The sequence below is a fragment of the Molothrus ater genome, chromosome Z (assembly GCF_012460135.2).
Source record: "Molothrus ater isolate BHLD 08-10-18 breed brown headed cowbird chromosome Z, BPBGC_Mater_1.1, whole genome shotgun sequence".
NCBI lineage: Eukaryota > Metazoa > Chordata > Aves > Passeriformes > Icteridae > Molothrus > Molothrus ater.
The window spans coordinates 28,914,337-28,939,940 of record NC_050511.2 but is presented as its reverse complement, the minus strand read 5'-3'; the positions used below and the strand labels follow the sequence as shown (position 1 = coordinate 28,939,940).

Sequence of the window (25,604 nt, the reverse complement as noted above, 5' to 3'; positions counted from 1 at the left end):
TCCATTTCCAAAACTTTTTTTTCAGAACACTTGCATTTAAGGGTTCTTGGGCCAAAACAAGACACTTTCTTCTCTGTTGATCTGCAACTAAATGTTAGGCTATGTCATTGTTCTGATTCCATTAAACCTTAAGAGACTTAATGTGAACATGTACTCTGAAGTTCTAAAGCATCAGGGTGACCTGATCCAAAGTTAGTGTAGTAAACTGTGCATGGCCTGATCCACCCATCTCCTATTTCAATGTTTCAGTGGAGAGCCTAGGATCATTAGGAGCCTGTGTTAGCCTGTGTTATTACAGTGTTTCTCTGATTACATAGAGAATCTCTCTTTCTCTCTTGTATGCACCTTACTACACAGTTCACGATAAATTAATGTTCTTAATGTAACTTTAGAAACCACTGAGGTGTTATACTTCCCATTATTCATATCAGGAGCTTCAATAAAATGAGGAACTTAGTTTGAATAGGTATATGGTTATTTATATTGCAAAATTTCCCATCTATTTTAGAAATTATGAGAATATGACATAATGAAAACATCCAGGTTAAAAAGCTTCTCAAACTAGGATTTTACTGATTGAGTTATACCAGCACTCTGTAAAACTTAAGATTTACAAAGCTCCTGACACTGAAGGGGTCATCCTATGGGAAGCTATTATGCACTTGTGTGTCACTGCTAGCTCACAATTTGTGACTGGAATGACTGGAAATAAAATGAAATTATTAACCTAAATCAAAGAGTAAAATCTGTTTTGTAAGCATTTTACATGAGTAAACAAATAGGAGGTTGCCTTTTTTTTCTTCTTCAGTTTTGGCTCTGAATTTCAGATTTGCAGAGACCTCTTTGGAGAATAGGTCTCCTACACCTGCATTTTGCTCATGACCCTAATTGCAAAATACTGTTTCTGTTTCTGGAGGACTTTGCTGTCAGTACTTACTTTCTTATTATGGAAAACATGGTGTTCTTACAGACAAAGAGACAGAGATGAAAGTAGATCAGGAAGTGGGAAGGGAAAGAACATGCTAGTGTGCTTCGGTTCTCTTCTTCTTTTCGCAAATTTTTGCTTTCAGCCTCTCTCTAGTAGGGGATTAAAATGATTTTAAACACTAGAAGGTCATTAACTGGAGACTAGATGAGATATTACAGTCCAAATATTGTAAAGGCAAAAGTTGTGTTTCTTCTTTTGTCAAGTATGGCTTTGACCAGCCCGCTTGCCACTGTTTCAGGAATGATAGACAACTCCTTTCTCTTCTCACCACTCCTTCCTGCCTGTAGTACTTCTGTGATACATGTGAACAAGGCTAGTGCAGGTATGAAGACCTTGATGGTAAAATACCTGTGTGGTTTCAAAACTTAATGCATTGAATTAATTTAGGAAATGGAAGTATATAGCCTGGTAACTTGTTTAAATAAACCAGGTAGCCTTTAATTCTTCCTTGGTAACTTTCAATAAAAAACTATTATACAATAGTACTACATGGTACAAGAGGATTCATTACTTCTTTTATTTGTCAGTGAAAGAGAAGTAGCTGGATTTTAGGGAAAACAGAAATGGAATTAAAATGGAATTAAAAATGCCTGGCCGGATTTCATTAACCAAATTTCATGTGATTCTACATGGATAATTTGTACTGTACATGACTTTTTCAGACATCTTTCATATTCATTTTACTATAAAGAAGAAAACTTTATCTCAACCAGGCTACAAATCTCCTTATTTCTTTTGTTTTTCCTTTTGACTTCCTTTACTGTAAATTAGTGGGAATATGATGATACTACTGAACATGTAAGTACTTTTTGACTGGGCAGAAAAACATTGTGTGTTTTGGTTGAGATTTTTTTTTGTTTGTTTGCTTGTAGCACTGTATGGTTTTGTTTTTGGTTATGGGGTTTTTTGGGTGCTTTCTTTGGGTTTATTTTTTTTTTTTTGTTGTTTTGCAGGGTGCTTTTTTGACATTTGCACAAATGCATGTTCCTAACATCAAGGGTTTTCTCTCATGACACCTTTTTTTCTTTATTGTTTTGTTTTGTTGTTTGTTTGGGTTTTTTTTACCCCAGGGAGAGTAGGGTTACTGTTGCTTGCCTGTTCTGGGGTTTAGCATGATGCCAAAATATAGAGCACTGATTTGTGTTTTCATCTCTTTAATGGCTGTCACCAAATTTGCCTCACAATTTCTTCTTTACAAGGTGATAGAAAAATAAAACAGAAGCGGTTCAGAGTTACATACCAATAGTTGCATTTTTCTGTATTCATTTTAATTTTTTTTTTGTGTAACTGAAAGTAGGAGTCAGTTGTGCTTTCTTTTGTATAAAATAAATACATGCTATCAGGAAAGCCAGATGCTCTGCAGTGTTTATGCCTAAGTAATAATGTTTGCTGTATCCAAACGACACTTTCAAACATTACATACAGCCATAGCTCTTACACCGTGAAGTACTGGTTGTTTTAGATGAAACTAATGGCTTCATAAGTCTTTCTGTTTGTGGTTTTGTGGTGGTTTTTTTTGCCTTTTATAGTTTAATTTTGGTAGTACCAGGAGCAGTTTTCTTATGAAAGATATGAAGTCTTACTGATTTTGGTCTTACAGTTCAATTAAATTCTGAGATAGAGTCTAAGAAGTTGATCTTTTGATAGTAGATTTTCATGTGTTGTTTCATCCTATTGTTTGGGTTTTTTGGTTTTTTTTTACTTGAGCTATTTTGCCCACTCATTCTGATCATTACCTAATTATTTCTATATTGCTAATAACTGACTGTAGATACAATGCTGAATTCTAATCACATACTTATTAAGCTCATATCCGCTATCTTGAAAAATCCATATACTATGAATAGTCTGGCCCATGATTTTTATACTAACTTTTCATGGTTGTTGCATCTGAGGGATGTGTGATTGCACATTTGCTATTTATTTAGGTGTATAAATACACCATCCCTCTGGCAGCATTGAAATATGGTGCAAGTTCATTCAGCCATATGAAAATGCAAAGGAGTAGTTCAGTGGTTACTGGACTACTGAAAGCTGGAGACTCCAGGCCCATCAGTTACCTCCAAATACTGTCCTTTTATACTTACATATAAGATTTATTTATATTAAGAGTGTCAAAACTTACTTCTCTTGCAGTCCCTGTAGCAGGACATAAGTTTAGTACATTTCTCATACACCATTCAGCATCTTCTGTGTGCATATACATGTGTGCACACACACATATGAAAAGATACAGCCTTGCTCTCATATATACAGTTTGATGTTGCTGTTACTTTGCTCTAGCTAAGGAGATACTTGTTTTGTAGCTGCTGTCATCTGAGGGGCATCAGATCTATCCCCTGACCAGATTTTTAGTGGTGTTTTACATAGTTCTTTTAGAGCTGAAGGGCTAGTTGTTTCTGAAGTCCTTTCAGGTGTTGAGCAGCGCAGTCCACCCAGTGACACAGGTTGCAGTGAAAGTGTTATGGAAGTAACAAGGCTTTTTTGTTCAGCTAAACCATCATTACTTAAAAAATGTGCATGTAAATGCACACATTTTTCTTACTAGGCATTTTAGAACTATACCTGTGATATCCTGTTAATGATTAGGTTAAACTGAGTTTCTCATTTCTGCATGTGCATGTGTTTCACAATGTCAGTAGTATTCCTCAGGCAAGGTATTTCAGAAGACTTTTTTCACTGTTCACACCACTAAGCCTTTGGCCTTTTGCTTTAAACTACCTGAGGTATACTGTTTGGATGTATGCTGTCCTTTATTGCTTAAGTGAGTGAAATGTTTGGCATTATCAAGTATTTCACACAGTACAGGCTGTTGCTGCACTCACATGCTTGCTATTACTGCCAATAGCTCAAAAGTGTAATATAAATGGGTTTCTAAAGGATTCTGCATTCTCCTGGCAAACAATCTATTTTAAATTAATTGTTCTTATTTTATTTTCTTTCATCTTAGGAAATGATAATTTCAGGGCTTCAGCCTGAAACCACATACTCTTTCACTGTGACAGCCTATACAACTAAAGGTGACGGAGCACGCAGCAAACCCAAACTTGTATCTACTACTGGTGCAGGTAATACTTATACACAAATTGAGCTCTAAATGAATCCTTTGCTTTTTCTGCTACTGTTTTGTTCTTACTGTTTGAAAATCTCCTGTTGTGTGAAAAGTGTTTCTAGGACATAGGATTTTCTGTTTCAGTATTTGAACCTTCATTTATTTAGATAAAAATAGAGCAGTGACTCCCTTTATCCCTTTCTTAGTTCCTGATGAGGTCACTTTATAGTTTTTAGTAGCTCTTCCACTAAAATTGGTGTCTTCTTTGAGAGGAAAAAATAGAAATTTTTCCTTAGCTCAGAAGGATATTTGAAAAACTTGTAAAGGGCTTTCATGATCTTCATGAAAGTAGCAGCACTGCTGCCTGTTAGTAAAAACATTGAAAGAACCCATCTGTATGATATTCACAACTTATCTCAGAAGAATGTAATTATTAAAGCAGAGAATTGGAAAACAGAATGAAACTCCACCCTGTGAAACCCTGAAGCCCATATTGATTCAGGGGTAATTTTAGGATCACACTGGGGCAAAATTCATTCTGCCACTGTGTTCAGTCTGTGTTTGATCTCAGGTGGTATCAAAGGTTGGATATCCTGACTGCATAACCAATAGAGCAGTTAGCGCAGATGGGATAAACCAAACTGCTTTTATATGAGGAACAATTTTTTTCTTCTTTTTTTACTATGTCTCTGTGGCACAGCTTAACCCAGGTTTAGTGTCATGCTTACCTACAGATGTTCACAATCTGTAGGTATTGTGTTCATTTTCAGGGTTTTGTAGTGCAGCCATTAAAGATATTCTATTACAGTCACATACAGCACCATTACAAGCTCTCTGAATAACAGTGTATTGTTTATGCTAATAGATAAAATTCAAAAGGTATATATATTTGTATTTATAGTGATTGATTCAATTTTTAAAACAATCACTGAATGCAGGACACATCTTGTATTAATATCAAAACCATCTATAACCTTTTCTTGTTAGATTCCTTGGAAAAAATCTCAGTCTTGGTGGCTAGATGCACAGTGCTTCATTTCAGGTCTTAGAATACATTCTAGTCATTACTCTTGGCTATTGCTGAAACATACTCTCTAACTTCTTATCTTTCCTGAATTTTCATACTCTGAGAAAAAAGGTGATATCTATTTCTGTCATGTACTGGAACTTGATTTAAGAAAAAAAGGCCCTTGATCCATTACTCTTTTTTAAAGCTCAATTCCCAGTTTAATCAGTTACATAAATTCCCAGTTTAACACAGTTATATAAATTGAGATTTTATTAGTTCCTAGACATAAACATAGGCTATGGAAATATGCTTGCAAAACTTAAAGTTTCACTGCATTTACTCCTTATTGACTGTTCATGTATCATGCTACCAAGAACTCTGATGCTTCTAATTAAAAAAGACAGAACAAATCCTATGTCCCATATGAACTTGATTGAAGAGCAATGGAGAATCAGAGGCATGTCTATAAATGTAATTCATATTGCACTGTTCTTGTCATTTGCTTAAACCTGTGAACAATTGATGTTTGTTCTTGGGATTAAAGCTAGTTATCATTCTGCTCCTTCATACATTCCAGATTGTAAGAAATCTCTTCACTTTGTGTTACAGCTTGCTGTGTTTGAGCTGTTTTTGTAAGAAAAATTTGTATGCATATTTTTGCAAACTGAGACATTGACTGGAGTCAGTACCAAGAGCTTCCTGCTCACTTTCTGTGAGAATGCATCACACAAGGGAAGGAATGATGCGTTAACATCAAAGGGCTGTAGGTCTGTGATGCAGTCTCCTATTCACTTTCAGTATCCATTTTTTTTTTTTCCTAGAAAGGTGCTACTGGAATACTACAATAAAGAAAATGAAGGATCTGCTTTCTAGTCTAACTTCTAAAATTTGAATGAGATTGATTGAGATTAGATCCATAAAAGATATGAAAGGAGAATAGATATTTGAACTTTTACTAGAGAAGCTATCTGTAAAGTATTCTGTGAGACAATAACTAACTCTTCAACTGTCCAGTTAGTGATACAAAAGTATAATTTACATTTTTAGGCAGGAAAGATTCACCAAGTAAGCCTATAGTATGGTAACTCAATTATTAGTGTAGTCACTGAACACAGCTGGTATTTTTATTCAAGAGTTTGTTTTTAGTCTTATGTGCAATTTCCTTTTCTCACTGTTAAAATCAGATGGAACAAAAACTGTTACTGAACATTTCTAAATCAAAGCACTTACTAGATTACTTGGAGCAGAAATTAAAAAATGTATGATTAACAAGACCTTGATAAAAATGAAGACTTACTAGTCAGTGATATCATACAATTTTTATGAAGATTTTAATCAGACCTTTAATTTCTGTGTCAAAGTAGTTGAAGAATGTCATAGGACAGTAGCTTGTCCATTACTTGTCTTTTGCTATCGTACTGGACAGCAATCTTGAAATACAGATTTCAGCTAGAAAATGAAAGCTTATATTAAGGCAGTGGTGTGCTTTATGGCAGCTAACAGAAAACACTTATTTCAGGTAATTTGGCAAAGGCAGTTTGTGTGAGCTTCTACTAGTGGTGGCAAGCCATTGCAGCAGCAATATCTCTTGCAAAGGGGTGTGTGAAAGATATCTTGCTACTTTCTAATGGAAGAGGATTTCACTAGATCAGAGAATATATTTTATTTTATTGACAATTTCACTTCTTCTACACTCATGGAAAATTTAGATTATTATCAGAAATTTCTAGACAGAGCTGTTTGGTGACACAACTGTATATACAACTGCACAGAATCCTGTCATTTGTCCTAAAAGACTGTAAAATTCATACGTAAGTCATACTGAAAGTAAATGTTAACTGAAAACTGTCTGGAAATAAAAAGAAATGTATCTGCTTTGCAACAGCAGATAGGCTTTACAGTATTAAAAAAGTGACAATTATTATTTACTATTATAGTCACAGGGTATTTTATTGGATAAGTAAACTTTATTAGTACCCTGATCAAGAGCAAGTATTAGTTTCTTCCTTTCTCTGTAGTTATTCAGAGGTTAAAATGTCATTCTAATTGTGATGTCTGCCACAAGAAAAAAAAAAACAAAAGGCAATTTATTACAAAAATAATTTAGTTATACATTCCAATAATCTCTTCTCTAGAAAACTGAAGGGGTATTATTCTTTTTGGGTAAACTCTTATTTGGTGCCAGTAATAGTTAGAATGCAGAGAAAATTACGGTCTGCAAAAGGCCTTCACAGACTTCTCTTTGTTCCATAAAGACTTTCAGTTATCATTGAGGAAAAGTCAGAACTAATCAGAGAGATATTCTTTACGCAGCAGAAAATATGGGAAAACACACAAGATTTCACAATAATGCTGCCAGGTGAACTCAACATGTAAATTTAAAGAAATTTGGAAAATTTATACAAAACCTACCTATAATTCTTATGAAATTAGAAGCAATGTCATGACTTATGACAGATGTAATGAGGAAAGAGCTTACTAAATGCAGAATTTTCTTCAAGGCATGCTATTCTTCCCTCCTTATTCCTAATTCTTTATGCAATGGTAGTTAGACCTTCTGACAATAACAATCTGATTTGCTGGGTGCCTGAGAACTGAAGATAAGTAATAAAATCTATTGAAGTGTTTAAATACAGGAACCAGAGCTCACAGTGCAGCAGTTACATTCACTGGGGAAGGCTTCGAATGCAGATGAAACTAATTAGTCTTTGTTGAAGACTGGGTTGTCATTGCAGTACTACTCCCAAAACTATTCTGGTCTCTTGACCTGTCAGGCATTGGTACTGAATGAGCACCAAATTTATAAATAGTTATGGATATGTTTCATTACCAAATAAATCACTATAATAGAAAAAGACTTTTTTGAAATAGAAGTATTAATGAAAACATAAAAGAAATGTATACAAATGGATATGAATAAATTAAAATTAATTAATCAATTAAATAGAACCAGTAAATGAGAATTCATATTGGGACTCCAAAAATGTACACTATAAAAATTCTATAATGGTGCTTCTGGCTTGATTAGGATTCAGTGCTCTCTGGACTGATTCAGTTCCATTCCTCCTCGATGTCCATATCACTGGACACATACCAGTTTGAACTTCTCTAAGACAAATCACCAGTTAGATCAATGGGTCCCAATTAAGTTTGTGACTGAATGTAGTGTATAATTTAAGAAAAGCTACCAATTTAGCCTTCTTCAAAAGAAATCCAGTTCATGTGCACAAAAACCATGCTGTAAAATAAATCATATGTGGTAAGCCATGCTGTAAAATACTAAATTCCGAACTGCGTTACATCTCCACATTGAAAGGGTGGAGGCAGAAGTGATTGATTTATGTATGGAAACTAGAATGATAGGGTTCTATCCTGTGTAGTAATGATTTTTGAGGGCAAGGTTGTTTTGACTTTCTGACTTCTACTACATTTTTACTCTTAATGATAAAATTATGTTAAACTTATCTAGAAACTTGCTACTTCTTCTTTAATTATTTTCCCATTTGCAGGAAATGTGCCTTGGATTAAGTACATGAAAACTTATGACAGTACTTTTTTTTTTTTTTTGCAAACAAGGATTTGTGAGACAGGACCATTCATAAGACATTTGTTGGAAGTTTACTTCTTGACTTGTGTTCCTAGATCCTGTGCCTCTGAATATACTCTGTATTTAGAAATAATGGTAAGGGAACAGGACAAAAGCAGTAAATGTCTCTACTGTTGCAGTTCCTTATACTGTATTACTAAATAGTGCAGGAGCCAGATACTATTTCTTCTTTAGGTAATATATGGAACTGATAGTGAGGAAAGAGAAAATATATCCCTATTCCTGCTAAAAAAAAACTAGCTTCAAGAATTGTAAGTGCACTTGTGTTTATATCTATCCTCTTTAAATAACATTGTGCTACAGTTCCAGGCAAACCTCGGCTTGTGATTAGCCACACACAGATGAACACGGCTCTAATTCAGTGGCATCCTCCAGTGGAAACTTTTGGCCCGCTGCAGGGCTATCGCCTGAAGTTTGGTCGCAAAGACTTGGATACCTTAACGACCATGGAGTTCTCAGAGAAGGAAGATCACTTCACGGCCACAGATATTCACAAAGGAGCTTCTTATGTCTTCAGGCTCTCAGCTAGAAATAAAGTGGGCTTTGGGGAGGAGATGGTTAAAGAGATTTCTGTTCCTGAAGAGGTACCCAGTGGATTTCCCCAAAATCTCCACTCGGAAAGCTCTACTTCTACATCAGTCCAATTAACTTGGCAGATGCCACTCTTGGCAGAAAGAAATGGCATTATCACCAAATATACCATCTTGTACAGAGATATCAATGTTGCTTACCAGCCAGTTGAACTCCCTGTTGTTCCTGCTGATACCACTATGACACTTTCTGGCCTAAAACCAGATACCACTTATGATGTAAAAGTACGTGCCCACACAAGCAAAGGGCCTGGTCCATATAGTCCAAGTGTCCAGTTCAGGACATTACCTGTGGATCAAGGTAGGATTTGTCTGCTTATGGCGTTGACCTTTAAAGGAGTATCGGTCTTTGGATATCAGTGTATTTGAAGGTATAAAAAAAAACTGACTGGCCCATTCATAAAAATAGGTTCATCAAACACAAAAGGTAAAGTATATAAATCTTAATATGTTTTGGATGCCTTAGAATTCAGTTGTCCCTTGCCAAGCAAGTTCTGGCTAACTTCTTCACAATATTTTCAGGTAAGGAAAATGTGTGTATTGAGTTGCACTAGATAAGAGTGAGAACGAGTTTAATTGTGATATTTAAATATGAACAAACAGGTAGGAGAATTGAATTCTTGGTGATTTCTGACCTAAATGGAAATCTAATACTCCCAAGTAGCAGTGGAAAAATGAGAAGATCTAAGCTCCAAGATGTTGTTTATATACATTGTTTCTTTTTTTCCAGCAGTGTTTGCAAAAAATTTTCATGTTAAAGCAGTAATGAAGACTTCTGTTTTGCTGTCCTGGGAAATTCCAGAAAACTACAATTCAGCTTTGCCTTTCAAAGTAAGTTACTTTCCATTTGTACAAGAGAATATGTCAGAAACTAGACGATGTATTTACCTGATTAATTTGCTTGCTGAACATGAATCATGAATATGTATTGGGGGTATTGTTCTTTCTAAGATCACTAATTTTTTGTTCACCACTACAGTATTTTAAAGAAAACAGTGGAAAAAATAATTTTTTTCTTCTTTTTTTCTAGTCCTTTCAATAAAGAATGCAGCTGAGTGCCATTTTGGGTTTTGCCTCCTCAGTGTACAACAGCATGTTTTTGATTTGCAATTCTTTTACTCCACTAGCCATAGCTTTATCCAGATACAGAGACTCAGAGCAACATGCAGTCTTGCCTGGAATTTCTTCTGATTCATTCTTAATCACTTGTGTCATCTCAGGCAGTGGCAAGTGAAGAACAGTATTTTAGGAACTAAATGGTACAAAAACCTTTCTAAATAAGGAGTGTGAATGAAAAAATCAAGATACTTTTAACAGAGTATCTTGCTATAAATTCTGGGTTCAAGAAAAGCTGCTTACTTTGAAAAAGTGAAATTGGATTTCAGAAGTGTTTACATTGCTTTATATTAATGTAGTAGTTGGGTTTTTTTCTGAAATTGAGAAGCTTACTTTCAGTGGTGAATTCCATTCTGCTTTACACACTAAAATACCCAAATAAAATTAAATTTATTTATTTATTATTTAAATTTATGGGTAGGTTGATTCCTGAATTCAGTGTGACAGCATCATTTGCCCTCTCCTAATAACCAAAACTACTTTTGTTTATTAACTTAGATCCTTTATGATGATGGGAAAATGGAGGTTGATGGACGTGCTACTCAAAAGCTGATCACAAACTTGAAGCCAGAGACATCATATTCATTTGTCCTGACAAACAGAGGGAATAGTGCTGGGGGTCTTCAGCACAGAGTAACTGCAAAGACTGCCCCAGACGTGCTTCGCACAAAGCCAGTCTTCATTGGAAAGACCAACTTGGATGGCATGATAACTGTGGAACTTCCAGAAGTACCCTCAAACGAGAATATAAAGTGAGTGAATCAATGACATACCATTGTTTTTAGCTCCAGAGAGATGATCGTTCTCACTCTTGATGTTCCACCATGGCTTTATTCTTTATAAGAGTACAGAGACTGCAGTACTCTGCAGTAGTATTTGACCTAATATCAGTGTAATATTTGATATAGTAAACTGGGAGGTGCTGTGGACTCTCTCAAGGGACAAGAGGCCTTACAGAAGGATACAGATAGATTGGAACACTGGGCAGTCATGAGTGGCATGAAAATTAAGAGCAAATGTCAAATTCTGTTATAAGGGTCCTTGAGTGCATTCAACAGGGTGCAACAAAGCTGATGGGATGACTGAAAGGAATATCCTCTAAGGAGCTGCTAAGGTTTTTGAGCTTGTCTAGTTTGCAGAAAAGAAGGCTAAGGACTGACCTCCTGCTCTCTACATCTTCTTGAGGAGGGGAAGTGAAGAGGGAGCTGCTGATCTCTTCTTACTGAGATCCATTTATAGAACATGAGGCAATGCCTCAGACCAGCATCAGGGGAGCTGCATCAGATGTATTAGGAAGCATTTGTTTACTATGAGTGTTTTCAACCTGGAAAAGGCTTCCTAATCAGGTGTTTAATGTCCCAGGCATGTCAGTGTTTAAGAGGTATTTGGATGATGCCCTTAATTTGTTTTAACTTTTGGTCACCCCTGAAGTGGTGAGGTAATGGGAACAGATGATCACTGTATGTCAGTTCCAACTAGAACTCTCAAGTTTGTCTCATAGCTGTATATAAGACTTGTATAAAGACTGATTGTCCTTCAGTTTGCAGATTTTTCTCACAGTACTTTTGTGTTTCATCACGGACTGCAAAATGAGGGATGCAGTTATATTTTGAACAATTTATCATCTCAAAAAGAATGGATACCAATCAATGCTAACTACCCTGCTGTAGCTCCTTGATGTAGTCAGACTCAGTCACTCAAGAATTTTATTGAGTTTTAAAGAATTGATACTGCACTAAAATTAATTCAGATTAATTATTTCTGATAGTTTTTATCAGGATAAAAATACCTTGTCCTCTCCACTGGTCTCAGAAAGAAAACAAGAGATTTTGCTAAAAAGTTGGAAGTTTTCCAGAGGTTACATAGATTTTGGAAGGGAACAGGTGGTGTTTAAATTTAAACAGAAACAGGACTAAAGATCTGAGAGCACATGGTCAGCAGGGATTAGAAAGGTTAGACAATAAAGATTTGCCAGGAAAACATGAAGCTTGATACAACCAATAAGTGTTACTGCTCTGATTATAGTGATTCTTGTTGATCTGTAAGGTTCCCATATGTAATGTAAAGGAAATGGGGAGGAAAATGAGCCAGTCTCTAAATGATGGGAATTCAGCTTTGTCTCCCTGGTGGATTTTTACAGCTTTCTAGAAAGCTGCCCCCTTTTTCATTACTGACTGAAGATTTTGAGGCAGGTAAGGTCAAGAAATAAATGACTTTGAAACATTAAAAGGATGAAAAACTGAAAAATGTAGTCATTACCATTAGATTGAGTAAGATGCAGTCAGTAACAAATGCAGCTAAGGAAGACTGAAGATGGAATGAGTCAAAAAAGATTTATGAAGCAGAGCATTCACAGAGAGAAAAATGTGCAGGATAGCTGATCTAACAGCAGCAGAAGATAGCACTGGAATAAAAGACAATTCCCTTCTTTTTATATAGTGTAGAAAAGTTAAAGAGGCTAAGTGACATCAGAAAAGGTATATTAAATCTATAGGGTCCAACTGCCAATTTTGCAAATAATGTATTTCCTATTTTTGCATCTATTTTCTAAGATTTGATCAGGCTTGATAAAGTAAAACACAACAACAAAGATTGACTTGACCCTTGGAGCGAGCATACCAAAGCAAGTACTTACTGAACAGTAAGCCTGACCTGATGCTTGCCCCAATAAAATAAGTAAAATTATTCTGCATTAGTCTTTATATGGGAAGAACAATTTCATGTATTAGTCATGTTGACATTTTTAGACATGCTGCTCCTCTATTGGTACATTATATGCTGAGGATTGTCCCTAGCTTACAATGAAGTACTGAGAATTTTTCAATAATACTAATTACCCACAAAGTGAAGCAGGTAATAGTTTGCTCTAATGTAGAATAGGTAATGAGATTGAGGGTAATGTTATAAAAGCCTTTGTAATATTTGTAATTAAGGAAAGTAGTATTTATCAACGTTTGATGGTGATACAGGATAGAAATTGGTGCAGAGCTCACCTTATGATTAGTAAAATAATCTCTTTTGCTCATCTCAAGGGAGCAAGTTCTTAATTTTTCTTTCTCTTAGTATTTTGGGCTATTTCCAAAGCAATTTTTATGCGTAAAGGACAGTTCATGTTTCTCCAAATCTCTTACATCTTGGAAAAGTCTTAAGTAAAAACAGAGTTTTGTGGAAGACTTTGGTCTCTCAAATACTCAGTAGATAAAACAAGACCAAAATAAACCATTTATTTCTCACCCTCCTCCCTCCTCTCCCCCAGGAAAACCTCCAACCTAAAAAGAAACAAGCAAATTACAAAGTAAAATATAAAACATGTTTTTCAGGAGATGCTATATTTTGCACAATTCACTGAAAATCACAGAACTTTATTGTCCTTCACAATTTGCAGCACTGCATATTAGTGTGAAAATTTTCATTTTTCTGCTTACTATTTATCTGCTTATTCTTTCAGTTTAAAATACTCTGTGTGTACTGAAAGTCTTAGTAGGTTTTCAAAGTTACAAGAGAGAGACTTTCATGAGGGAAGTGAAAAAGAGTGGGAAAGTTACAATTACATGCTGGATGTTCTTTGGGTGAAAAGAAAAATGTATGAACACTTGTTAGCTTAAAAAATAAAAAGATGAAGAAAAAGAAAAGGATAAGTATGTGTCTTTGATGTTTGAAAGACATAGAGGGGCAAGTTTTCATTTCTTTTTGTCTTGATTCTTAGACATCTGTTAAAGAAAGGGTATGTCAGTCAGTGTTTACTTGGATTTACAATTCAAAGTATTTTTAATAGACCAATGCAGGTTTAAAACCTGGGGACAACCAGCCTGACAGTTTTTAATGTTTTTAAAAGATTATTTATAATATTGTCACCATAAGAATGCATGCCACAGATGTTTTTTGAAATACTGGAATACAGCAAGGGGACACTAGTTAAAAATCTATGGGCAACACTGCTTTCCAGTGCTCCTGTTGGAGCTTAGCATTTCCACAGAAAACCTCCTCAAATTTCTTAACACAAATATTAATGAATACACATACTCTCTACAGGAGCTGAAAACCTACAGTTTTGTTGCATTTCTTTTATGGGAAAGAGATTTAAATAAGAAGAGATCATTAAAATGGATCAATGGCTTGCAATGGTATGGTAAAAATGATAGTTTAGTGTTGGCTTAGACTGACATGGTTTTGAGCCAGCATTTAGGCAGCTCCTTTTCTGTAGACTGTTAATTACTTAGGATTTTCAGCTGCATTTCATGAGTAAAATTAATAGTTTTGCAGAAGGTTGAATGGATTGTAAAAAAAAAAAGCAGACTGGAAGAGGAGATGGCCCATGAAACACTAAAATTATCTTCCATAATGAGACCCAGAAACACCTTAATAAGCTTTTGTTACTAGAAACAAAGAAAATGTTTCTTTCCTCTCCCCTGATATGGAGAGAGCTTGACTTCGTGACAAGTGTGTTTATCAAGAAGACATATACTACCCTGAATGTCCTGCTGTTATGATTCCACTGCTTCTTCCCTCACATTAATGTGAAGTTATGGATCTGCCTGACACATATCCAGGCTTTGTGAAGTAAGCAATAAAAGTAGATACTAGAAAATATAATTTACTAGTCTCCATGGGTGGGGAGGAAGAAAATATTATTATGAAAATATTTCCAATATTATATATATAAAATTTGCAAAACCTAGATATAAAGAAGTATATATCAAGCTCTCTTACCTATGACTGTGAACAGGATACTTATGTAGATAGAGCTAATGGCATTTGATTGTCAAAAGGAAGGAGAGTATGGGTGCAGTGTATGTCCTCTTTGCTTTCTTTTCTCTTTATTATGATATTGGCATTAAAAAATAAATTTTTTAAACCTACTATTTTGATTTTACATTAAAATGGGAGAAGATAGGTTGGTAATTGAGATTTAAATATATGGTAATATATTTCAATTTAGGGCTTTGGGGTTTTGTTTCAGTGTGATGGTGGCAGGGCACACATAACCTATGGTTCTTGTATTTCATGTCATAATTTTAGTACATTGTAATTAAAGTTTTTTATAAATATTTATATGTTTGCACAAAAAGGCAGGTGATTGGTGCCATTTTTTTGGCAAATGCTTTACAATTGATGTTATTTCAAGAGTGTGAACGTTTACAGCTATGTCTGGAGGACTGCAGTGACATATTAATGTGCAGAAGTTTATTGTCAACATACCACTTTTCTCTTTAGTTCCTCTGAACAGACCCGCTCCATCAATTTATCTGTTCCTCTTCATTCACCTTCTCTTTTGTCCAACTTTGTCATTTACAGAGGCTATTACATAGTTATTGTGCCTTTGAAGAGGTCTCGTGGAAAGTTTATCAAACCATGGGAGAGTCCAGATGAAATGGAATTAGATGAGGTACTGTACATGGTTTGGGGTTTTTTTCTTCTCCTTTAGTAAAGAAGCAGTCCTTCTACTTTTAGGTAATTAACTCACCAGTTTTAAAAGTTTTGTCAGGATGCTTTATATTTATATTTGTGTTAGCCTGTGGAGACTAAAACAAAAATTCAGATTACTTAAATGAGAAGACAGTAAAGACATTAAGTTGAAATAAAGAGCACAGTGTCTTATATTTGTTGACAGTAATATTTTATTTTTTTTTTCTATTGTAAAGAGTGATGCAAAAGTGCAGGAGGTGAAATGACTTGTCAGCAAAAGCTTAATCACCAACAATATGAACTGTAATAAAGGTCTGGTTCATTACAGGGGTGTTTACTAAGTCTGTAACAAATGCTAAATTGCAATTTGCACCTCAGTTTAACATTTGACCTTCTGGTGGTGTTTTTACACCATTTTCATATACTGTAATACTTCTAGTGAGACGTAGTCTCCATTCCACCAACAGTTTGTGATCAGAAATAAATGCATGAACAAGGAAGGAAAGAGCAACATTGTGTCATCGTCTGAAACTGTAAATGACCTTAATCCAAGGGGAGGAATTACTTTCATTTTAGAAATAAACCCAGCAATGTTAGAAATCAATTCAGTATATTATTGATATAGTAATAATTCCAGGAAATACAATATTCACCCCCATTTTCTGTTTTACTGAAGGAAAGTATAGCTCATGCAAACTTGTCCTTCTTCTTTCAATCTGTAAATCTGTAGTAATGCTAATTTTTGTGATTTTAGAACTCTTTCAAGGGCCCCCTATGAGAGACTTTTACAAAAAACAGGTGGTGGTGTTATTATTGTTCTCATTGTATCTGGCCAAAATTTTAGATAACATTCAAATGCTGTGGTACTTTGTACATGTCTGCAATTCAAAGACCAGAATCAGGTTTTTTCACTCCTGATAGAGTGTTCTTTTGACTGTATCAATTTATTTTTCTATTTTCTCTTGGTGGATTCAAGAGATTTATGTTACAGAGCTAACCACCATATGCTTCTCCATAACACAGTTAGTGGGAAGTGTTGATCACCTGCAAGCAAGCATAAATGTTCTTTTCTCTCCTGCCATTGACAAAATGGATATAAATTTCAAATTTTGCCCCAAAATATAGGGAAAATAAAGATCTTCACCAAACTAACAGTGTTGTGGAAAGTGCTCAAAATATCAATGCAATATTTCAGTCCTTGTCACAACAACAGGTAAATCCTTAATCAGAATATTAAAAACAACTGTTCAGAGGAGGGCATGATGGCTAACTGATTCACCCCTATGTTTCTTCTTGACCAGTTTCATTTATGTGATCATCTCTCTTCATTCAATTGCAGCAATGGCTCGCTTTGATCTATAAACTTCTTCCCTTTAAAAGAACGTTGATTCTAAATGCCATCAGCTCATGATCATAGTCATAGGTGACATCAAATACAGTTAAACAGTAAAACTCTGACAGCCACATCTATACAGTAATGGAAACTGATTGAGTATTACCACCCACTTTTAACATCCAAAGGCTGAAGTCACATTCAGCAGCATTAATAGATTAAAGGATAGGTGCCAGATGACATTGAACTTTCTGGCAATAGAATTCTATGGTTCCTGCTGATTTTCATAACAAAGGGTCATTTTAATCATCCTGCAAGTTCTGCTGCCTTAGTCGGTATAACAGATTGATAAAGAACATTTATTAATTCAGAAATATTTGTGTCAGGATGGGTTGTTTCCCACCTCTATTGATATAACTGAGACCACATTGTAGAATTAATGATGGAAGAAATAAGATATGCATTGACTGGAAAATGAAGTTATTTCTGATAAAGAACTAAACACCTTGATATATCTTTTACAATTGCCACCAATACATATAGCAAGAGCTGAGCAGGAAAAAACATTAAAAGCATGCAGCAACTGCATATCATGCTAACTCATTCAGGTTCTATTACTTAAAAAACTGGTATTCTTCCAGCTTTGGAAAGTATGCATTTTGTCAAGTGTGCTATTCCTGACAAGTTTGTGAACACAGTGCCACAATAAATACATTTGGAAAAAAGTAATAACAACAACAACAACACCCACACGCACAAAAAACAACCAAAAAAGCCAACAACAAAAAAAAAACCACCCCCAAAAAAACCCAACCAACCAAAAAAATCAACCAAACAAAAAAAAAAAAACCAAAACAAAAAACACCACCAAACAAAGACAAACAAACAAACAAACAAAAAAAAAACCAAGAAAAACCCCCAAACAAACCAAAAAGTAAAAAACCACACCACCACCCCTTCAAAAAAACACTACTCAAAACACTACTCTCTGAGCAAATAGTTCCTGATGATCAAGTGAGGATACATATTTATATTTTTGGTATAGTCTCAGATATGTGTCTGGTATCAGAATTGGTTGGGTAGTAGATATTTCAAAGAACTATGTTCCAAATAGTTTTCGTAGATTGCCAGAAGGAAAGTATTTGCTAATAAAACAGCTCTTGAGTATAACTCCATTACATAACTGAGCAGTCCAAAAAGACTCTTCAGCCTTATTTATTATTGTAGTTGCCTAATCTTCCTGCTCCTTGAACCTCAGCTCTGAAAGAAACTAAGATAGTTTTAAAATAGCAGATAATGAACTAGATGTTTGGTATCTGAAAAAAAAAAAAAATATTAGAGATACAGTCCTTTTTTACTAACTCAAAATTTCTCTTTTTAATATCATGAGGTTTAGTGACTTTAAATAGACACATCATGCAAATAAATGAAAAGAAAAAAAATTATGATTTGCAGTATTACCTACTAGGATTACTTTAGATCTGTAAGCAGTAAAACCTAAATAAAGATTGCCATGTTAAGTCTTAAATGAATTCAGTAATTTTATTGAACTCATGGAAGTCTTAAATAAAATCAGTAATTTTATTGAAATCTCCTGTTGTAAACTCCTAAGTTTACAATAGGAACAAGTAATGATATTTGGCAACACCACCATTTCCTTATGAAACATTAATGAGGCTGGAGGTTCACCAGAGGTCTACTCAGTTATGTGTAATCAATGTTACAAAGTTTTTATCTACACACAAACACACCTAAGTTAACTGGCCTTAGGTGATGTATGACTACCTTTGAAAAGTTTAACTAATTTTATTTGTCTCAGGCTAACTAACTTTTAGCATTCATAGCCAAAACTCAGTTCCTGATCACTCTAATACTATACTTCATCTTTCCATTTTCTTACAATATATATGTTTTCTCTTACTATTTCAAATGCAAGAAATTATCAAGCTCAAACATTTTTCTTTGCCTCACTATCTTAATCTAATTTTGATGGCTATACTCCTACCGTACTTTGACATTTTATTATGAGTTATTCATAATCTAAGTTGTAAATACACTGTAATCTGGAAACATATGATAAAGAACAATGAATTTAATTGAGGCAGACACACAACTTTAATTCCCGTTGAAGAGGTGATGGAAGTATCAGTTAGCCTTGGGGATAGCACAAGCCATACACCTCTACTAGAGCTGTTTTGTTTGTGGCTCCTGGCTTTAAGCTAGCGTGCACTCTTACTACCCCAACACTTAGCTTCATGTTTTGGCAGACTTCCAGATAGCCAGTGCTCAGCCCTCTGCATAGGCATTGTTATAAAATGTGGCATCATACAGAGATAAACCTTTCATAGTGCTTCTCTCAGCAGATCCTGTAAGGGCTGATCTAACCTGGAACAAACTTTGATTATTCCCTGCCTCATGTTCTGCATTTAGTAACTCTTCCCAGGGCATAGGAAGCTACCAACAGATGTGAGAGTCACCTTCAATAAAGCAACTAAATAGAAATCTCTTCAATATTACAGTTCTCTTCTGCCCTCATTTTTATACGACGCAAATAGACTCTAGCTGCTCATTAAACTGTTTAGGAAGAATGAAAGAGAAATATGGACTGCTGATTGGAATAGTGTCCTTGAGTAATGAATAATGATTTCTAGTCTCAAATTACGGCCAGTTCTTTTTTTGCTCAGGGGATCCATTGCACTGTACCAGCTTTTGTATCATGGCATTGAAATTGATAAAGGTAAATGAATGTAAAATCTCTGCAACAGGGCACAGACACAGCATTAGAGCTGGAAAGCAGTTTACTGCATAGATGTTTGAAGGTATAAAATCCAAATGCTCTCAATGTTAAGGAAGCCTGGATTCAAGTGGCACAACTTGCTTTCATATGTATCTGTAACCTTAAATTTAGTGAGTGAGAAAGGTTATCAAATTATTCAGTATTAAAAGCTCCTTTCTGAGTAGCAGAGTGAATATTAGGTTGCTTTACATGCATTGCAATTGTTAATTGTGTAATTGCAAAATACAAGATACCTTGAAGGGAGACAAAAAGGTGTGGTCACTAAGCTGTGGCCTAAATAAAGAGTGCATTGAAGATGGCGAAGGGCCTTGAGGGGAAGCCATATGTGGAGTGGCTGAGATCACTTGGTTTATTCAGCCTGGTGGAGGAGACTGAGGAGAGACTCCATTGCAGTTACAACTTCCTTGTGAGGGGAGGTGGAGGGGCAGGCACTGATCTCTTCACTCGGTGGTGACCAGAGACAGGACCCGAGGGAATGGTCTGAAGTTCCATTAGGGCAGGTTTAGGATGGATATTAGGAAAAGAATCTTCACCCACAGGGGGTTGGGCACTGGAACAGCTCCCCAGGGAAGTGATCACAGCACCAGCATGACAAAGTTCAGTGTTCTCAGGCACAGGGAATGACTCTTGGGACTGTCCTGTGCCAAGCCAGGACTTGGACTCAGTGATCCTTGAGGGTCTCTTCCAACTCAGCATATTCTATGATTCCATGATTCTGTGGAGAACTTCCCTGACTAAATGTACTTTGAAATTAATATATATAGTTAAGATTGGACTTTAGTATCTTTTTTTTTATCTACTTTTCACTCCAGAGATTTGTCTCCTCCTTTTCTAGAAATGAATTTTGTGCTAATCTGCTGTATGAGAAGTATTAGTGTGCTGAAAAGACTAAACTACTTAGAAAAATTTGTGATTTAAGTATAAGACTACAGGACATCGTATAAGTTTCATAAGCAAAAAACAAAGGGAATCACAAAGAGACCTTAGAAGTCATAATTTATCACACAAGACAAGTTCAGACTCCTTGTAATCAAATCAGACTAATTTTTGTGGAATACCAGTATATGTAAAGCAAAAAAAAGGTATTGAAGAAGCATTTGTCTGATTTAATAAGTAATTCATCAACAGATTATACTAGCTGAGATTAAGTTCCTTTATTAGTAAGTGTATGTTTTCCAAGTTTGAGCCTAGCATCTAATCTTGTACTGATGTAAATTTTAGCTTTGTTTATCAGAAGAAGTGATTCAGTCATCTTTCCTGGAGGTGTTTAAAAAGATGTGTAGTTTTGGCAATTAGGGACATGGTTTAAGGGTGGACATGGCAATGTTAGATTAATGGCTGGAATCAGTCTTAGAGGCCCTTTTCAATGTAATTGATTTTATGATTCTATTCTATGACTCAATATAGAGATAGATGATAGATAGATAGATAGATAGATAGATAGATAGATAGATAGATAGATAGATAGATAATATGTAATATGTTATGTGTAATTATATGTCCCCAGAGAAAATAGATTTTCTTATCCTCTCCCAACCTCCTCCTAGACACAACAGTATCTAAAAATTGTTTTATGTTTGTAGTCTGAGTGCTGCAATTGCCTCCTAATATTTTATCCTGACAAGAATGTCAAGAATTTGGAAGATTTTGCAATTGATTTAGTGGTACTGATATATCCCATGAAATGTGGATAAATTGGTTTTTTGTAGTTCTTGGTCATGCATTAAATTTTCTCATTACACTGTCAATAAGTTACGTTAAAATTGTTTACAGTTATCTTTCTGTTCATGCTTGCTCTCTCTCTCTCCCCCCCCCCCTTTCTTTTCCCTTCCTTCATTTTAAAGCTGCTTAAGGAGATAGCTAGGAAACGCAGAAGCATTCGTCTTGGGAGGGAAGTTGAATTAAAGCCATATATTGCAGCTCACTTTGAAGTTCTTCCCACGGAATTCACATTGGGGGATAAGAAGCATTATGGTGGATTTGAGAATAAGCAACTGCAGAGTGGTCAAGAATATGTCTTCTTTGTATTGGCTGTAATGGAGCACTCAGAATCTGTAAGTTAGTTCATGTTTTTCTGTATCTAAATTACCTTACACAATCATGGAAGCATTTTTTCAACGCTTATTCCACTTCCCTAAAGCTTTTTTTTAATATTACATGTCAGACCATCTTTAAGGTGAGTGTTTCCTTACTCAATGCCCATTAATTCCTTGAACTCTTCTGTTCTGTTTGCACCTTTGTGTATTACTTCAGTGTATAACTGAAACCTAAGAGTCACCTTTTATTGGCTGTGTCATGATCCTTTGAAAATTACATTGTGTATATTTTTGACCATGGACACAGCTTCTGAGACATGATCTTTACAGCAGCATCTTTCTCTATGTATTTAAAAGAATTTAAAAGCTGTCTTTTGATGCTACAGTGAATAATGGTATAGGATATACAGGGTTCTTGGAAAGATCCATTGAACTAGAGACATGCACAGCTACCCTCTTTAGCTGCAGTCATTCCAAAACAATTTCTGTAAATTGTTAGAAAGTTAGAAAATAATTCAATAGTAGGGAAAATTCCTAAAAAAAAAAAAAAACTAGAAAATGAGCTGTCATTTCTCTTTACACAATTCATTTTGTAGTCACATCCCTTTATGCATGAATTAACCTAATGCGTTTAATGTATTAAAAAAGAAGAAAAAAAAGACAGATGTAAGACTTTTGAAAGATGCAATATACATTAGCATTTTAACATACAGTGTGTAATACAGTATGTTTCTAATTTGTAACTTAACCTGACAGCTACATTTGCAGATTCAATCACTTGAAAATCCAAGACCAATAATCTGAATTCTAGTCAAATGCTTGCAGTGTATAATGCTGCAATTTCTTTCTTGGTGTCAATGAAATGTGCCTACTTAAGCACAATGAGGAGGTAGTTCCACTTTGAATACTTTTAGACACATAGCTTCATTTGAAAATAAAGTGCCTCCTGCAAGCTCTAACATAAATCAAAAGTTCTCTTTTCACTTTTTGACATGGGCTGCATAGACAGATAATTCTGAAGGTGTTGCATCACAAAGGTTCAGATTGGAGAAGGTAGACAGCTTTTTACTATAAATTAAAGAGGCCATAAATCTGTATGTTATAAATTACCTGTACTAAAATGCATCTTTTCAATATAAAGTGCAGTTTCTTGTGTTTTTTATATTAATTAAGGTATAAATGACCTAAATGTATTGCTTTGTTAGAAATCAGGATGAAAAAGCAGGAAGAAATAGTTTTGTAAACTGACACATATAACAAAATGTATATAGGATCCTACTCTTGAAAGACTTCAAAAGGCATTACTGAACTTAGGCTATCTATAAGACACTTCAGCATGCCATCTGAAACATTTATGTGCTTGAGTAGCATGAGGTAGCCACAGACTGTGAAGAATTATTTAAGGGTGTGTCAGATTCAGCTTTCAATGACTTTCAATGCTCCAGTGTATCAGCTCCCAGCATTTATAGCTGATTTTCTTTTAGGATTACAGGTTCTACAGATGTAACTTGAAAGGGACATTTTTCTTGATATTCAGATGTTACATTTTACAAAAGGCTTCTTATTCAGAGAGCACAAAATTTCTCTCTTGATTGGTAGAATAGAGAGCTTGAATTAAAAAACGTCATGGGAAGGTCTGAATTTGTTCAACTTAGTAAAATGGGAGCTGGAGAGCTATGATTAAAATCTATAAATATGTTAAGAATGTCATCAAGAGGAAGGAAAAAATAAGATAAAATTTTAAAATAATAAATGAGTTTAAATTTTTCATTAATACAAGATGGTTTAAAATTGAAAGTGAAATCCTATTTATTGAAGAAAAGGAAGTAAGTGTTTACACTGTTACTCTCAATATCCCTCTATATCTTTTTCCAGGCATTTTTGCCATCCACTCCAAAGGAAGAGGGGAAATACAAAGAGTTTCTTCTCAGAGCAATGAACCTTTTTTATTTCTTGAGAGTACTAAACCTGAGGGAAAAAAAAAATCAGTTTACTTGGGTGTCTCAGGAATGGAATGTGAAGACTCCCCAGTTTCCAGACAATGATCATAGACATAAAACATAGGGAGGTTTTGGTGCCAGATGCCAGGTGTAGTAAAATGCTATAATATAACTGGAGATTGTTGGCATGGGTGCTAGCTCAGTAACACTTAAGTAAGTGCCTCAGCTTTGCCAGTCCTAATCCTGTCTCAAACCCAGACACTGTCATAGCCCAGAGCCCAAAACAGGGCCAAATGAAGTGTAAAAAAACATGTCTCCTTTGATAACACTTGTCCTGGCTTAGGGCATCTTTCAGAATGCGGTGCAAACATAAATGGAAGCTAATCTTTTCTCCCAGTTATCTTATTCTGTATTAGCTGACATTTCTGATCTACCATGGAATCAAGTTTTTAAGTCTTTTGCAAGATCTGTAGTTCAAATCCTAGTTTAATGCTGATGAAGAAACACTATCACAAGCAAGAAATATGTACAAACAATTTTACACTTCTGAGTTTACTATAATTTAGACTTCTTAAAATGATTCAGTTTCAGCAGGCTGACTCTTCAGCCTCTCCAGTCTGTAATTGTAACTCTGCACTCAGCCCCAGATGAAACATCTCAGGTCAGACAAGAATAAAAAATAATTCTCTTTATCATGGGTTTTATCCTAGACCAGCTGGCTTTACATCATGTAGTAAACCAAAGATTTTCAACAATCTCCGTTGGTTCATAATTTTAGTTTAATCCTTATGAAACACTGAGTGTTTAGCTTCCCTTTATATTCTACAATGGATTCTCCCATTTTTCAGTCTTAAATTCGAGTTGTCTCCACCTTGTGTAGGTATATTCTGTCAGACAGTTTTTGACTGGTCAAAAACAGTACTATCATTGCAAGACCCTTTTCCAAAAACCTCCTACATTCAGTCCCCTTCATTTTTATCTATAGCAGTCTTGTTATGTCTCAAGTACCCTTTCATATTGTGCAGGAAGAAAGTGTTAAACCAGTACGAAACTAAAACAAAACCCAAAAATTGGTAACTGGTGGGCTATAATTCTCAGTTTCCTATTCAGTTTTTCATTCTCTGCTTAGCTTGCAAAGTGTTCTGTGAGGACTGTGCTACATGATTTGTCTGCAGGTCATTTCTAATATGTGGAACACAAAATAAAAATGATAATAACAACACACTGTTCAATTTGCAAGTTTGTGTATTTCCTTCAAGAAAAATAGCATTTCCAGTTTGCTGTGTTCATTGCATCATTACCTTCTATACATTTATTTTAGATGTGGGATAGTTAACATATTAATGCATTGCTTTCTGATTAAGAAGTATTTTTATTTCTACAGACCATGTATGCAACAAGCCCATATTCAGATCCTGTTGTGTCAATGGATCTTGATCCCCAACCAATTACAGATGAGGAAGAAGGCTTGATTTGGGTTGTTGGACCAGTTCTTGCAGTGGTGTTTATCATCTGTATTGTTATTGCTATACTTCTTTATAAAAGGTAGGTTTACCTTTTAGCTTTCTTGCAAGGTATGTCATTTATCCTCTATATTGGTCACTTTGTAGTAGTTGTTCAACACTGTATTTTTGCACTACAATATTAACTGTCATTGCTTTGGAACATTTTGAAATTTATTAATGGCTTCCAGCATGCTGCAGAAATTTTTGACTGAAAGTTTTCAATAA

The 25,604-nt window shown here is 35.1% G+C and overlaps 1 protein-coding gene across 7 annotated transcripts in view; it reads left to right on the top strand.

The window, feature by feature from the left end:
* PTPRD (protein tyrosine phosphatase receptor type D) overlaps positions 1 to 25,604 on the top strand; it is a 1,172,279-nt gene that overhangs the window by 1,052,500 nt on the left and 94,175 nt on the right. For 5 of the 7 annotated variants that reach the window (XM_036402900.2, XM_036402899.2, XM_054517858.1 and 2 more), the window contains 5 exons: positions 9,980 to 10,077; positions 10,861 to 11,114; positions 15,658 to 15,748; positions 21,743 to 21,952; positions 25,259 to 25,419. In XM_036402900.2, coding sequence (XP_036258793.1) covers positions 9,980 to 10,077; positions 10,861 to 11,114; positions 15,658 to 15,748; positions 21,743 to 21,952; positions 25,259 to 25,419 — 814 coding nt within the window. Of the gene's footprint in view, positions 1 to 1,759; positions 1,787 to 3,938; positions 4,057 to 8,959; positions 9,548 to 9,976; positions 10,078 to 10,860; positions 11,115 to 15,657; positions 15,749 to 21,742; positions 21,953 to 25,258; positions 25,420 to 25,604 lie in introns of all 7 variants that reach the window. The other 2 variants (XM_054517855.1, XM_054517857.1) reach the window with 2 other exon arrangements.